We start from the raw sequence: 12,740 nt of genomic DNA on the forward strand, positions 1-12,740 counted from the left end.
AGAATGGAAGTGACCATTAGACAATTCACAGGTATTTTATACACCTCAGCTGTCTGTACGCCTCACAAGTGTGCAGTCTCCGATGTTTGTTTACATCTACACATAACAAAAATAGAGGAGACTTTACAGTTTTCATTGGATAGAGGTTGTTTTGATCATTTTTAATGGGTGTTTTAGGTTATGTTGTGTGAGATTAAATGTGGTTCAGTTTCATGGCATTGTGTTCAAATGCCCCTTGAGTTCAGAAATCCAAGTGAAGTCACATGCCAATGTGACTTGTCAGAAACATAAACTATCTAGGCAGTATTAACAATGTCAGTGGTCCCATCCACCATCAAAGAAACAGAAGGTGCTTGCTTCACTTCAAACTTCAAGTTGTTCTAAATTTTCCTTAAAGGGCTGACCATTTAAACTTCAAGGAACAAATTTGTTAGAACATTTTAACATTTTAAGAAGGCACACATTTGAATAAATGATCATTTATCAATAAGGTCTTATTTGTGTAGGCAGCGTGTTAGCATGGATGTTAGCAAGCAAAGAAAGAATTTGCTTTCAGATATTTCCATATTGGTAAACACTGTGACACAGGCTGGAAGGTTTGCATCAGTGTATTTATTCAGGTAAAATCTTCCGTCCAGCTCACAGAGCAGCATCATGGATAGGATCTGGTTGGGACTATTGATTCTCTCAGGTAAATTATTTTTTACATCAGTAAACCATTATTATTGTTTAACACTATGGAGATGGTGTCTTGTTAGTTTGGAATCATATTATATAATCTCTAATATATTTATATTTACCTTTCAGAGTGTGTCATCCTCTCAACCTGCTTCCCCTATCAGTACCACTTTGCTGATCAGTCTTTGACCTGGACTGAAGCTCAGACCTACTGCAGACAGAAACACACAGACTTGGTCTCCATCAGAAACTCTGAAGAACTGAACCAACTTATAAACACACTTTCATCTGTTGGTCACAGCTCTGAGGTCTGGATTGGTCTGTTCAAAGAATTTGACTGGAAGTGGTCCGATGGGTTCAACGGGACTGGGGTTGAGTACAGGAACTGGGAATCTACTCAACCTAATAATGAGTTATATGTAATGAATGCAGGAACTGGGCTTTGGTGGGATAATGGTGCAACGACACAATTTCCATGTGTCTGTTACACAGGTAATTTATCAGATTTGACTTTTAATCTCAAAAGAATTTTTAATTTTAATAGCTTACACACTTCTTCCTCCTTCTTTAACTACAGGAACACAGCTGAATCCCAGATATGTTCTTGTGAATCAGTATATGACTTGGCCCAATGCTCAGAGGTTCTGCAGGGAGAACTTTACAGACCTGGCCACTGTGAGGAACGATGCAGAAAACCAGGCAGTCACCAGTGTGGCACAAAAGGCTGCATGGATTGGTCTTTTTAGAGGTCCAAATTTTTACTGGTCTGATGAAAGCAGCTTCCTCTTCACTAACTGGCAGAGTGGTGAAAATCAAATCAGCTCAACGACAGACATGTGTGGTGTTACATCTTTGCAGAATTCAGGACAATGGAAGTTTTCATCCTGTGAAACCAAATTACCATTTGTCTGCTACAAACCCGCTGGTGAGTGTTTTACTGCCCTTCACTGAGAGAGAATACTGCATTACATTCCATGGAATTCCTTTACAGAGACACACACACAGTTTAAAGAAAGTATTTTTCTTCCAGTGGTATGGAGGCAGGTAGTGAAGCTGAGACTGAAGATGGAAGATTCACTGACTCTGAATGACCCTGTTCTGAGAGCAAACATTATGAAAATGGCAAGTCGGAAATTGAAATGCTTACATCTCTTAGAACCCTGGATCACTCTCTAAACAAAAGCTGGTGTCCATTAATCCTTTGCTGAAATACTTCAAAGTATGAATTTTGTTTTATCTCCCAGCTCCAGGACAGACTGAAGGAGAACAGAGTGAGTGGAGTCACACTGAAGTGGAGAGGGCAGCCTGTTGAAGAAGAAACACAGACGCTTGGTTGAGAAACCAGCCAGAAACTAAACAAAGCAAAACTGTAGAGATTTAAGAATAACTAATATAGCATTTTTTCCCATCAGCATGTTTTTTTTTTTAAAAAAGAGTAGTTTATAAGCCTAAAAAACTTTTTTAAATAGACACTTGTTTGGCTACCATTAACCCAGCCTTGATATGGACTTTTTACCCTTTTCTTTTTACTCCATGCTCTATGACTGATGTCACGGCTGATAGGGTTATAACTACTGATAATTGTTTGACAGAACATCCCTTCAAAAATGACCAGACTATTTATTTAGGAACTTTTTGGGGCCCATGTCTCCATGGCTGTATAACTCCTCCCAGCTGGGACAGAAAGGATACAAAAACGAGCCGACATTTCTCTTATTCTGGTTTATTCTAGAGATAGGATTTATGGTTCTTTGAAGGGATCTAGTTCTTCTGGACCTATTCTAAGAGCTGCTTACATTTACATTCTTTTCTTTTTAAAAAGACAGCTTGAGGTAACTCGTTTTATCCAAGAAATAATCACTGGGAGGAATGATAGGATAAGATATAGATCAGAGTCTTTCCAACTTATTTTATTGGTTAGATATCTGAGTTTTAATTATTTCAAATTATTGATTATAATTTCAGTTTTACGTGTACGGTCTACATTTTAGTGTCTGACCTGCACTCATTGTTAAGTTTCCACAAGGTGAAGCCATATCCCTCTGTTTTGACAGTGGGATCACTAGTTTGGATTTACCCTTGAAAAACTGTGGACAAATAAAGCTACTTTCACCAATGTTTTTCATGCAACATTTAAAAAGGTCTTTGTAGGTAAACAAAGAACTAAGCAGGCTACAATAAAGTCACATTTGAAACAGCTTAGCTTACTTTTGTCATCAGAAAAGTGCATCCAGATGCTGCTGCATGTCTGTTGCCTCAGACTAGCCATTTAGTCTTTTGAGTCACCAGCCATTTACTTTAATGAAGCGTTTTCAATCACTGTCTCCCTTAAACTGAATTTATGCTCTGGGAGACATGAAGAAATTTGCTATACTGTTGCAGTTGAGAGAAGAAATTGACATCTTTTGTTCTTTGGTGCATTGTGAGAACTTGTTCTTGACAAACAGTCTGGGCAGAACTTTTCTCTCCTGAGTGACTGCGTTAACTATTGTGTGATTGATCCAAACTTTGTTGTGGTTGAGCCACAATGCTCTCTTTTAATTTCAAGCGCTCCACTTCCAGAGGCTGCCTGTTGTGCTAACAAGATGGATAGGTTTGAGGAGCAGCTGGCCGAGGCTGTGAGAAAATACAGCCATCTTTACAACTGTTCCAGCAAAACTTACAAAGATAGTCAAGTGTCGAAGAACTTGTGGAAGGAGATACCACAGTTATTGTGTACGGAGGAGATTGTCAGTCAGAAACTGTGGTGGTGTCTTGGTGATTAATTTGCAAAGGCCACACGAAGGGTACACTAGGAGGGGCTTTCCAGGACTTCTGCTTGCAGTTTGTGGAAAAAGGATGTCTCACAACTATATCTAACTATATATAGTTTAAATTTAGTTTCAGACACTAGGCACTGATGTGAAGGTAGTGTGGACAACTGTGATGATGTCATGTGATATTTTCACATCAGATAAACACATTGTGTTTTTCTCCCCATTGTGTCTCTACTTTATCGCAATACATTTTTACTATTTATTCATAACCAAATAATTTTTCACTCTATTTTTGTTCCATTTGTAAAGTTTTTGTTTTTATTTGTTATTATTGTTTTTAATGCGGGGATTTTTAATGTGTATTCTGTGTGCTTCCCTTTGCCTTTTATTTTGGGGCTGGTACACTGAAATGTCTTCACTGGGAGACAAATAAAGGATTATTTTATTCTACTCTATTCTCATTTCTTTCTGTTTGGAATAGAAAACAGGAGCTTTTATGTACTTATATGTATTATATAACAGCACAAAAAAAAATTGATATTGCAACTCCATTCCAATTGTTTGTAGTAAAACGCTGGTCAATCGATTTGGTTTGTTCGTGAATATCTTGACTCTAGTTTATTCACACATTTTGTCATCATTCTTCTGGATGCTTTGATTTTCCCTCTGGGATCAATAAAGTATCTATCTATGATAAAACTCCTGCCCTTGATTACATATTGATGACATTATAAAGGTAGACTGGAGTTGTCATTAAGAGTACAGTCACAGTTTTTTACTTTTGAATACTTTTATAGGCACTAATGAAATGAAATGAGAGTGTTACTAATTTTCATGATTTCAGATTCTTAATCATCCACATTTTACTCTAGTAGTTCTCAAGGTTAAAAAAAACACACTAAGGGCTTAAAACAAGGGAAGGCAGTTTAAAAATAGATGTTTGTTTTAATAAGACTAGAACAGACAAGTGGGCACAGGTGAGTGATAACTAACGAGGAGCGGGTGGAGATGGGCGTGGCAGGAAAACAAGTGACTGACTGAGAAGAAGTGAATAATGACAGGAAACAAAGACACAAGGAACAAGAACTGAACTGAAGATAAATAACAAAATAAAATGAAACTCAAAAATACTTGAATTCATGACACTGAAGGAAAATGTGTGCATAAAAAAGATGGTGAAAGTTTTTTCAAACAACAAGTCCTGGGTTTTGAAACATTTAAAAAACTGTCTTAATGTGAGAAAAGGAGACAGTTATAGGGAGATTTTAAAGGCTAAAATTGAGTTGGAAAATAAAATAGATGGCATATTCATCATATTCAATAAAAGACAGGCTAGGGAGGGACTGAATATTCTAATGGGGCAGCCCATTAAAAAAGATGACAGCACCAGCATTTCCAATCTTTCTGTAAATGAATTAAAATAATTTTATTGTAGATTTTACATCATGGATTGCAATGCAGAATGTGATGAGTTGTGTAAGAACCTTCCTTTGCAGACCTCAATGACTATCAGTGAGCTTGATGTTGCAATTAGCCTCTTTAAATTAAAACTACACAAGGCTACTGGCCCTGACAGCCTTAAAGCCCATCTGTTCAAAGACTGTGCTGCCCAATTGAAAGATGTCTACAGATGTTTACACAGCTGTACTAGTATCTCATCAATTTGAGAACGGTGCCAAAAGCATTGAAATTTTCAATTATAAGGCCAGTGCTAAAGAAACAGAGTTCTACTGCACCTAATGGTTTTAGGCCTATTGCCATAACTTCTACATTATGTAAAACTATGGAGTGGGTTCCTGTCAGTCATCTGGCCAAGTTTGTGGCCACTGCTTTAGACCCACTCCAATTTGCATACAGAAGCAACAGAGGCAATGATGATGCTGTGTTCACTCTGTTGAATACAATTACAAAACATTTGAGGAGCCCCAAAAGTGTTGCAAGAATTTTGTTTGTCGATTTTAGTTCTGCTTTTATTTCAATGAAAATTTATATTCATTTAAAGAGGCTCATTGATCTTAATGTCAACTCTGGCCTGGTTCTCTGGATCAGGGATTTCCTTTCATGTTGTCCACATAGGGTCTGTGGTGGTGGTAACACTTCAGATGTGCTCATGGTGAGCACTGATTGCCCCCAAGGTTGTGTTCTCTCCCGTGTGTTATTCTTTCTTATTACAAACGAATTTATGATCAACGACCAGAGCTGTAGTTTAATCAAATATGCAGATGACATGGCTCTGGCTAGACTACTAACAAAAACAATCCCACAGATTAAGCTTTTTAATTATCTTACAAAGGCCCTGGAGACTTGGTGCCGTCAGAGTAAGCCAGATATGCCTTGCCATGCCTTAAACAAGACCTCAAAGTGGAGCCAGTTTCACTCAATGGCCGACTTGTTGTAACTGTGGCAAATTAAAATACCCTGGGTCATTCCTAGACAGTCAGCTCACCTTTGCTGAAAACACTGAGTATATATTTAAGAAATACTCACAGAGATTCTATCTTTTAAGAAGACTTAATGGTCTTGGGGTTAGTCAGCAAACTCTAGAGCTTGTGTACAATGCAATTGTTGAAAGTGTTTTAACTTTTTACCCCCCTGTCTGGTATGGTCTTCTGAGTTGTAGACTAAAAAACAAACTTTCAAGAATTGTTTCAATGGCAGGTAAAATAGTGAGGAAACCACAAAAAGCTCTGTCTCAACTGTTTGCAGAAAGAACACAGATGACGGCAAGGAATATTTTAGCAGATAGCATCCATCCTCTTTTCTGTCAGTTTGAACCTCTGAGCTCAAGAAAGCGTTATAAGGTCCCTCTGGCAATAAAGAACATCTATAAGAAGTCATTTGTTCCAAGTGCAATAACTATTCTTAACCAATCCAAATGATAACATACACCTATGGCATGCAAAGAGTTTTATTCTATGCACTAATTGTTGATATTTTGATTATATGTATGTGTTTTATTTTATGGTTGGAGAGCTGAAGGAAAATTTTCACCTTGATGGAAAATAAAGTCTTCTTTTCTTCGTAGGGTGTCCGTGCTCAGCCTTAGAGATAAGGTGAGGAGCTGAGCTTAGGGTGAAGCCTGCTGCTCCTTTGCATTGAAAGGAGTCTGTTGAGGTGGTTCAGGTCTGATTAGGATGCCTCCTGGACACCTCCCTTTTGAAGTTTTTCAGGCATGTCCCACTGGGAAGAAACCTTTGGGCAGACCCAGAACTTGCTGGATTCTCTCTGGCCTGGGAGGAGCTGGAGAGTGTTGCTGATGATAAGGATGTCTCAGTTTCTATTCTGGATCTGCTGCTTCCATGACCCAACCATGAATAAGCAGTAGAAGATGGATGGATGAATATTAGGACATCTGTTTGTATAGATAATAAAACAAATACTAGGATACTAGTGATTACCTGTTTTCCTGATTGTGATCCTGTACAGCAATTCATAATACTAGAAAAGTTGGAAGAACAAGTGTTCATTTAAGATTTGTTGTAAGTGATGTGACTTTGAGCGTGAAAACACAAACTGTTTTTTTTTAGTTAGGTAGTAGAACCTGCTAAAAATGAAATCTACTTCTGTTTCCTACCATAGTCAAAAACAGGCATGTTAGGTTCATTAAATATAAATTTGCTCTAAACATCTATGTTTTTTTCTCGGATGTCATCAGGAAAACCGTCAGTCAACAAGGTCACTTTATGCACCTTAAAAAAAAAAAAAAAAACATTACCATCAATATTTTAATTTTGAAACATTACGTCAAGACTGGGCTCCATATCAGACATTCAGGCTTGAAAAAAAAAAGATGGATTAAGTCAGTCTAAATTACTTTGACATAAACAATAAAATAATTTGTTGCTTCAGTTGTTGGGAAATGAAAAGGCTTTGTTAGTAACTTTTGTTACAGAGCAGAAAAGTGGTTTTAGTGGCTGACTTGTTGCATTTGCTGTTGCTTTTTACCACAGAGAAAACGAAATAAAGTGGGGAGCAGGTCAACTCACTGCAACATCAACTCACTGCACAATCAAGTCAATCAAGAGGGGTTCTTTGTCTGTTTATTTGTTGTTGTTTTATTCAAAAGCAAGTGTTTTATTTACATTTAACAGTTATATTTTCATTAGGGTTAGCGGAAGTTTTGTATCACAGTGGTTCCCCCTGAATCAGTCCAATTATTGAAACAGTTTTGGGTAGGGAGACAAAGTCAGTCAAGATCCCACCTCTCATTTACATCAAAATTTTAAAAATTTAAGTGTTGTTTGTTTGTTTGTTTTCCAAGTTAAATACTGTTTTTTATTGTTTGTTATTAGAATTTTGGGACACATCATCAGTAGTAGATATCAGGTGTTTAAACAATTATCACTAAATACCCTCACCAAAGGAATGTACAATAAAGGTTGATCAGACATAAAGATTATGTCCCATAGAAAATGTTTTTATTAAGGCTGAGTTAGAGAATTTGTTTCAGTTTTAAGGTTTGAGTGAATAAAGTTGATGTTGGCTGATTTGTTCCTAATATTAAGTTGGTTAGGTTTAGGCAATAGGAAAATATAGTTAGAGATAGAGGTATATCTTATAAACCTTATATGTAAATATACATTTATATACCTAAACAAACATGTTTAGCTACAATGGTTAATAGTGCAGCAAATCATCATCACCTGGTTATGGAACTTGTTGTTTTGCAAATAGATCATGGAAGACACTCAGAATTTTCCTAAACACAAACTTCTCCATTAAAATCAGTTTTTTACTGTAGCTGTAATCATCTGAGAACACAAACAGAAAACATATGAGCAAAATAAGCTTTAATTTCACTTTAAGCTGCTGATATCATCAGTTTGGGAGTTTATCTTGGGGCAGCGTACAACACATTTGTCTGCATCTCTCTCTCTGCCACATGTCTTCTGTTGCTCTCTGCTTTGGGACAGAAACTCAGAGCTGCGTAGTTCAGGGCGTCAGAGTCCGGGTTCTGTCAATGAACAAATTTACAATCACTAACACAGCAACTTGTTGTGTGAATTTAAGAAAAAAATGAATAAAATTATGACAAAGTGATTACCTCACTGTGTTGTGTGTTTCGAGTGTCAGTTTGAGCTGAACAAAAGAAAAAAGTTTATCAGCTTGGGTTAGTTTTTTAAAGTTTTATATTCATAAATGTTTGCATTTCCATTTTAACTATAAAAGAAATATAAGTACTTGCGTAAAAACTCCTGATTTTGACGACCAAACTGATGATGATCATTACAAGAAGAATAACTACACCTCCCAGGATCACATTCAGCAGATTTGTTGGTTCATCAATCACATCAATCGCATCTACAAGACAGACAAGATTACGTTTACCTACAGCAGCATTAAATTTAATTTAGTATTTATTCTGACAGTCACTGATATGTGAAAGAAAGCAGATTTACCTTTAACTTGTAAGTATGTTGCTGTGAAGACTCCAGGAGTTAGATCATTTTTAACTCCACAGAAATACAGTCCATTGTCGGAGGGATGCACTTGACTGATGTGTAGAAAAACTTTTGTGATGTTGGAGGTCATAATAAATTTGTCATGTTGAAATCCTTCATATAATGAAACATTAGATTTAAAAGTTAACATTGATGAGATGGAGCTGATGTTGGGTCCATTATTCAATTTAAACCAATATAAATGAGCAGGAAAACGACTAAGATTGGAGCACTGCAGTGTCACCTCTTCACCCGGCTGAACCACCACTGTGTGAAACTCACAAAGTGACACACAGATCCAACCTGAAAACACAAAACATCCACAAAGAACTAAACAATGTGGACAAGTGATGGGTTGCTGTGCAGAGAGAAAGCAAGAAAATGTGTTCAAAAGTATTTGTGGGTGTACTTACTGAAGCTACAGAGTAAAGGTAGAATGCAGCTGAAGTTCATCATTGTGCGCACAGTAAGAGTCCGTTGGTGTAATGTTAGTAGCTGAACTGTGCTCTGGTTACACAGATCTCAGAAAGGAGGTGGGTTCTTCTTTTAGTTATCTGTTTCCCATGGACACCAAGAATGATTTAACAAAACCGGTATAAACTAATACTTATCAGAGGAAATATTTTAAAAAACCAAAATATTTTTCTTTATTTTTGTTGGCTAACAGAGATTTTAACAAAATAAAAGTCCTCCTTTTTCTAACTAAAGTTTAGACAATTATTTGTGAAAAATTAGGTAATAAATATTGCAAATGTAACTCTTTTTTTCTTCTTTTAAAAATAACTTTTTTTGTTCATTTAACTTCTTTTGTACAAACTGTCCTTTTTCAAGAGGAAATCTTTTGTCTGGTGTCCATATTTTACTTTCACTCCTCTTATTTCTGGCCTGTTTTTTCTGTCCATCACTGAAAGTTAAAGGCAGACAATATTTTTTTTGTCTGTGTACGTGTGTGTGTGTGTGAGTGTCTGTCTGCTACCATTAACAACTGGAAAATTTTTCTTCTAAACCTTTAGAAATTAATTATTGGATGAACAACTGCTCTGCTTTACTTTTGAGTCAACTCAAGCTGATCTTAATAAACACAAAAATGCGCATAATTCTAAAATTTGATGTAGTAGTAGCTGAGAGTCATTCACAACAGACTCTGAGCGCGAGATCTTGCAATATTGCATGAGATTGTACACAACATTATTTTCAAGATTTGATCAAAAAGGCAACAAATTCATCATTTCTAAACAGCAGGCCAAATCTATTTCTTCAAAGAATGCTATTTTTTTATTTTTTTATTTGTCCTGCATTGTCACAAGAACAGACGTTGCAGTAACTCCTCTGTGTTTCTTGGATGTAGAGCATATGTCTGTCTTTTTTTTTCTTGTGTGAAAAGTGACCCCCATTTCTCAAAAAAAAGGAAGTAGTGATTGGCAGGGCAGATAGATTGAGCAGAAAAAGACTGACAGCTGCTCAGAGTGATTTAGGACAGACATGGAAATGTACAAACAAATGAAGAGAGCCTGTTGAGGTGATGGAAGGAGCACTTTGAGGAGCTGATAAATGAGAAATGTAAATTTTTCCTTTTCTTTGTGGTATAGTTTTTGTATTTCATGATTCTTGTGTTTCTTGAGATTTGCCTCTTGCTTGGTTTTGTTTTGTCTTTGGTTGTAATTCTCCCTGCCACAGCCACTTCACTCCTCAGCAGTGCGTTGTTGGCTCAATGCCACAAGTCTGATTTGTTCTTTTTGTCTCCTTGGAACTCTTTGTGATCCTTTGTGCTCCTTTGTAAGTTGTTTGTTACATCATCAGTGTTTTCTTTTATGTTATTATGGCCCAATCAAGGGACTGCAACAAGAGAAAAAAGGGGGACACAATACCAAAAAAGATTTTTAACCCTTTAGGGGCATTTATCAACAAAAACGGGTCTAGGAGTAGGAGCGGTAACGCAGTCCACCGGCGTAGGCCCAGGAACCGCCTCGCCAGCATGTGAGCATCTCGGACCATTAAACACTGGCCTCACAGGAACCAAGGACCTCTCCCAGATGTGAATCTCTGCCAGGTCTGATCAGTTGACACCGCCACTCGGAGTCAGCCAGCCCCCCACCTCCACCAACGTTTTCCTATATATGTACTCTAGGTAGTCACATGAGCTTTAGCACCCCCTACTTCTAGACCCTAAAGAAAACGTAGTTAAGAAGCCACATTGCAACAGCAGGGGCCATCACAGTTATAAATCAGTTTTGTTTTCGGAGCATTTTGGGTTCAACCCCTGACAAACCTGATAGGAAGCTGTAACAGTCGTAATTGTGTGGCGTCTCTTTAAAACAGCCTAAGTTCATGTTTACTGATGTCACAAGTATAAAACCACTGCCCTCTGTAGAGAGTTGTGGGCAAAGCGTGTCTGCAAATGGACACATGGACTGAGGTGGATTTTAATTTTATTTCCCTAACTCAAAGTGACTTTATGAGTTATGGGAACACTGCTCACGTCTTGTATGATAAGACAGCAGCCGTTCAACCGGGCCTTGTAAGGTTGGTGAAGACTGTATTTCATTAAAAGACAAGCACTGTAGAATTCCCAGCACCGGTGTGGTCATGAGTTATTGATTGTTCTGATAATTTCTGCCGCCTCTTCCCGACCACTAAATACAAACCACGTTACAAAACCTGAGACATTTTTTTCCTTAGTGTTTGTATTCTTTTTGTCATGAAAAAAACTAAAAAATCTTTTTCTTTTTTTTAAAGTGTGTTTTTTTTAAATAAAGTTACACACACATCAACTCCAGTAGAATACATACACCTGGGTCATCCTCTTCTGCTTTGCTGAAGGGACCCAACATTTATCAGTACATGGGCTACAGATGCTTTAAAGACAACAAGAGTTATCTTTAAAAATCCAGCCATCAAGCAGAATGTTTAGACATTAAATACAGTTACATGTAAAAGTGTGAAAAAATTCATGTTCCCCTTGGTGTCTTTGGGATCCCCAGTGGTTTCCTGGCCTCGGTTGGCGCTGTATTGGTTTGGGCGGGCGGATCAAGATGGGGCCAGTTGGGTAGCTGGCTCCAGGGGGGATTCGTGCCCGCACCTTGGTGCCCATTCCCTTCCCCCCAGCATATGCAACACAACTCATCAGTAGGGTCTTGATGTGTGGGGCGGAGAGCCCTGCAGGCATGGGGGGAGCACCAGGTATTGCCCCCCTTGCCATGTTTGGGCCCGCCCTGCACCTCTATTTTAATGCATTAGAGACACTTAATGCTCTGGGGCTGTGGAGGGTCCTGCTGTTTGCAAGCAGTGGGGCCTCGCTCACCCCTCCCACAATACCATTTTGACTCATCTTAGACTTTCACAGCTGTACTTATTGCAACATTTCACACTACCACAAACACCATGTGGGAGGGCCTGGGCTGGGCTTGGGTAGCGCCCCCCCCCTCCTCCCGTCTTGGCGCCTGTGCTAGTTCAGCAGGGACCGGGGTTTTGGGGGCGGCTGCCTGCAGATTGCAGGCCCCTTAGTGTGGGGTTGTTTGTGTGGATGCTTGGGCCTTGTCCCAGGGTGTTGGGCACCCGCTGGCTTCCAGGGATGTTGGCTCGGGTGGGGTCCCAGGGGCTGCACTGGGCTCTGGTGGGCATCTCCTCCCACTAGACCTCTCAGGAGGATAGCTCTCCGGGGAAGATGGGTATATGCCCTTGGTCCTTCTGGGTTCCATCTGCCGCGATGGAATGGTGCTTGCCCGGTGTGTTGGGGGCTCTGGGGGGGCTTCTCCTGCTTGGTGCTGGCCGGTTTCTCTGCTGGGTTCTGGTGTGGGCGATGGGCCATTGGGGGGTTGGGTCCAAGGCTTTGGCCTGCCCGGCAGGAGGTGGTGGCGCGCTTGGG

At 38.9% G+C, this 12,740-nt stretch overlaps 1 protein-coding gene across 1 annotated transcript; it reads right to left on the reverse strand.

The window, feature by feature from the left end:
• Window positions 1–7,292: 7,292 nt before the first annotated feature.
• LOC112451054 lies at window positions 7,293–9,405 on the reverse strand. Its single transcript, XM_025009138.2, has 5 exons — window positions 9,289–9,405; window positions 8,834–9,178; window positions 8,616–8,735; window positions 8,479–8,513; window positions 7,293–8,388 (listed from the first exon to the last, which is right to left on the reverse strand). The coding sequence occupies exons 1-5, from the start codon at window positions 9,329–9,331 to the stop codon at window positions 8,266–8,268; spliced, it is 666 nt and encodes a 221-aa protein (XP_024864906.1). The 5' UTR covers window positions 9,332–9,405; the 3' UTR covers window positions 7,293–8,265.
• Between the last annotated feature and the right edge of the window lie 3,335 nt (window positions 9,406–12,740).

Source organism: Kryptolebias marmoratus, linkage group LG7, assembly GCF_001649575.2.
Source record: "Kryptolebias marmoratus isolate JLee-2015 linkage group LG7, ASM164957v2, whole genome shotgun sequence".
Classification (NCBI taxonomy): Eukaryota; Metazoa; Chordata; class Actinopteri; order Cyprinodontiformes; family Rivulidae; genus Kryptolebias; species Kryptolebias marmoratus.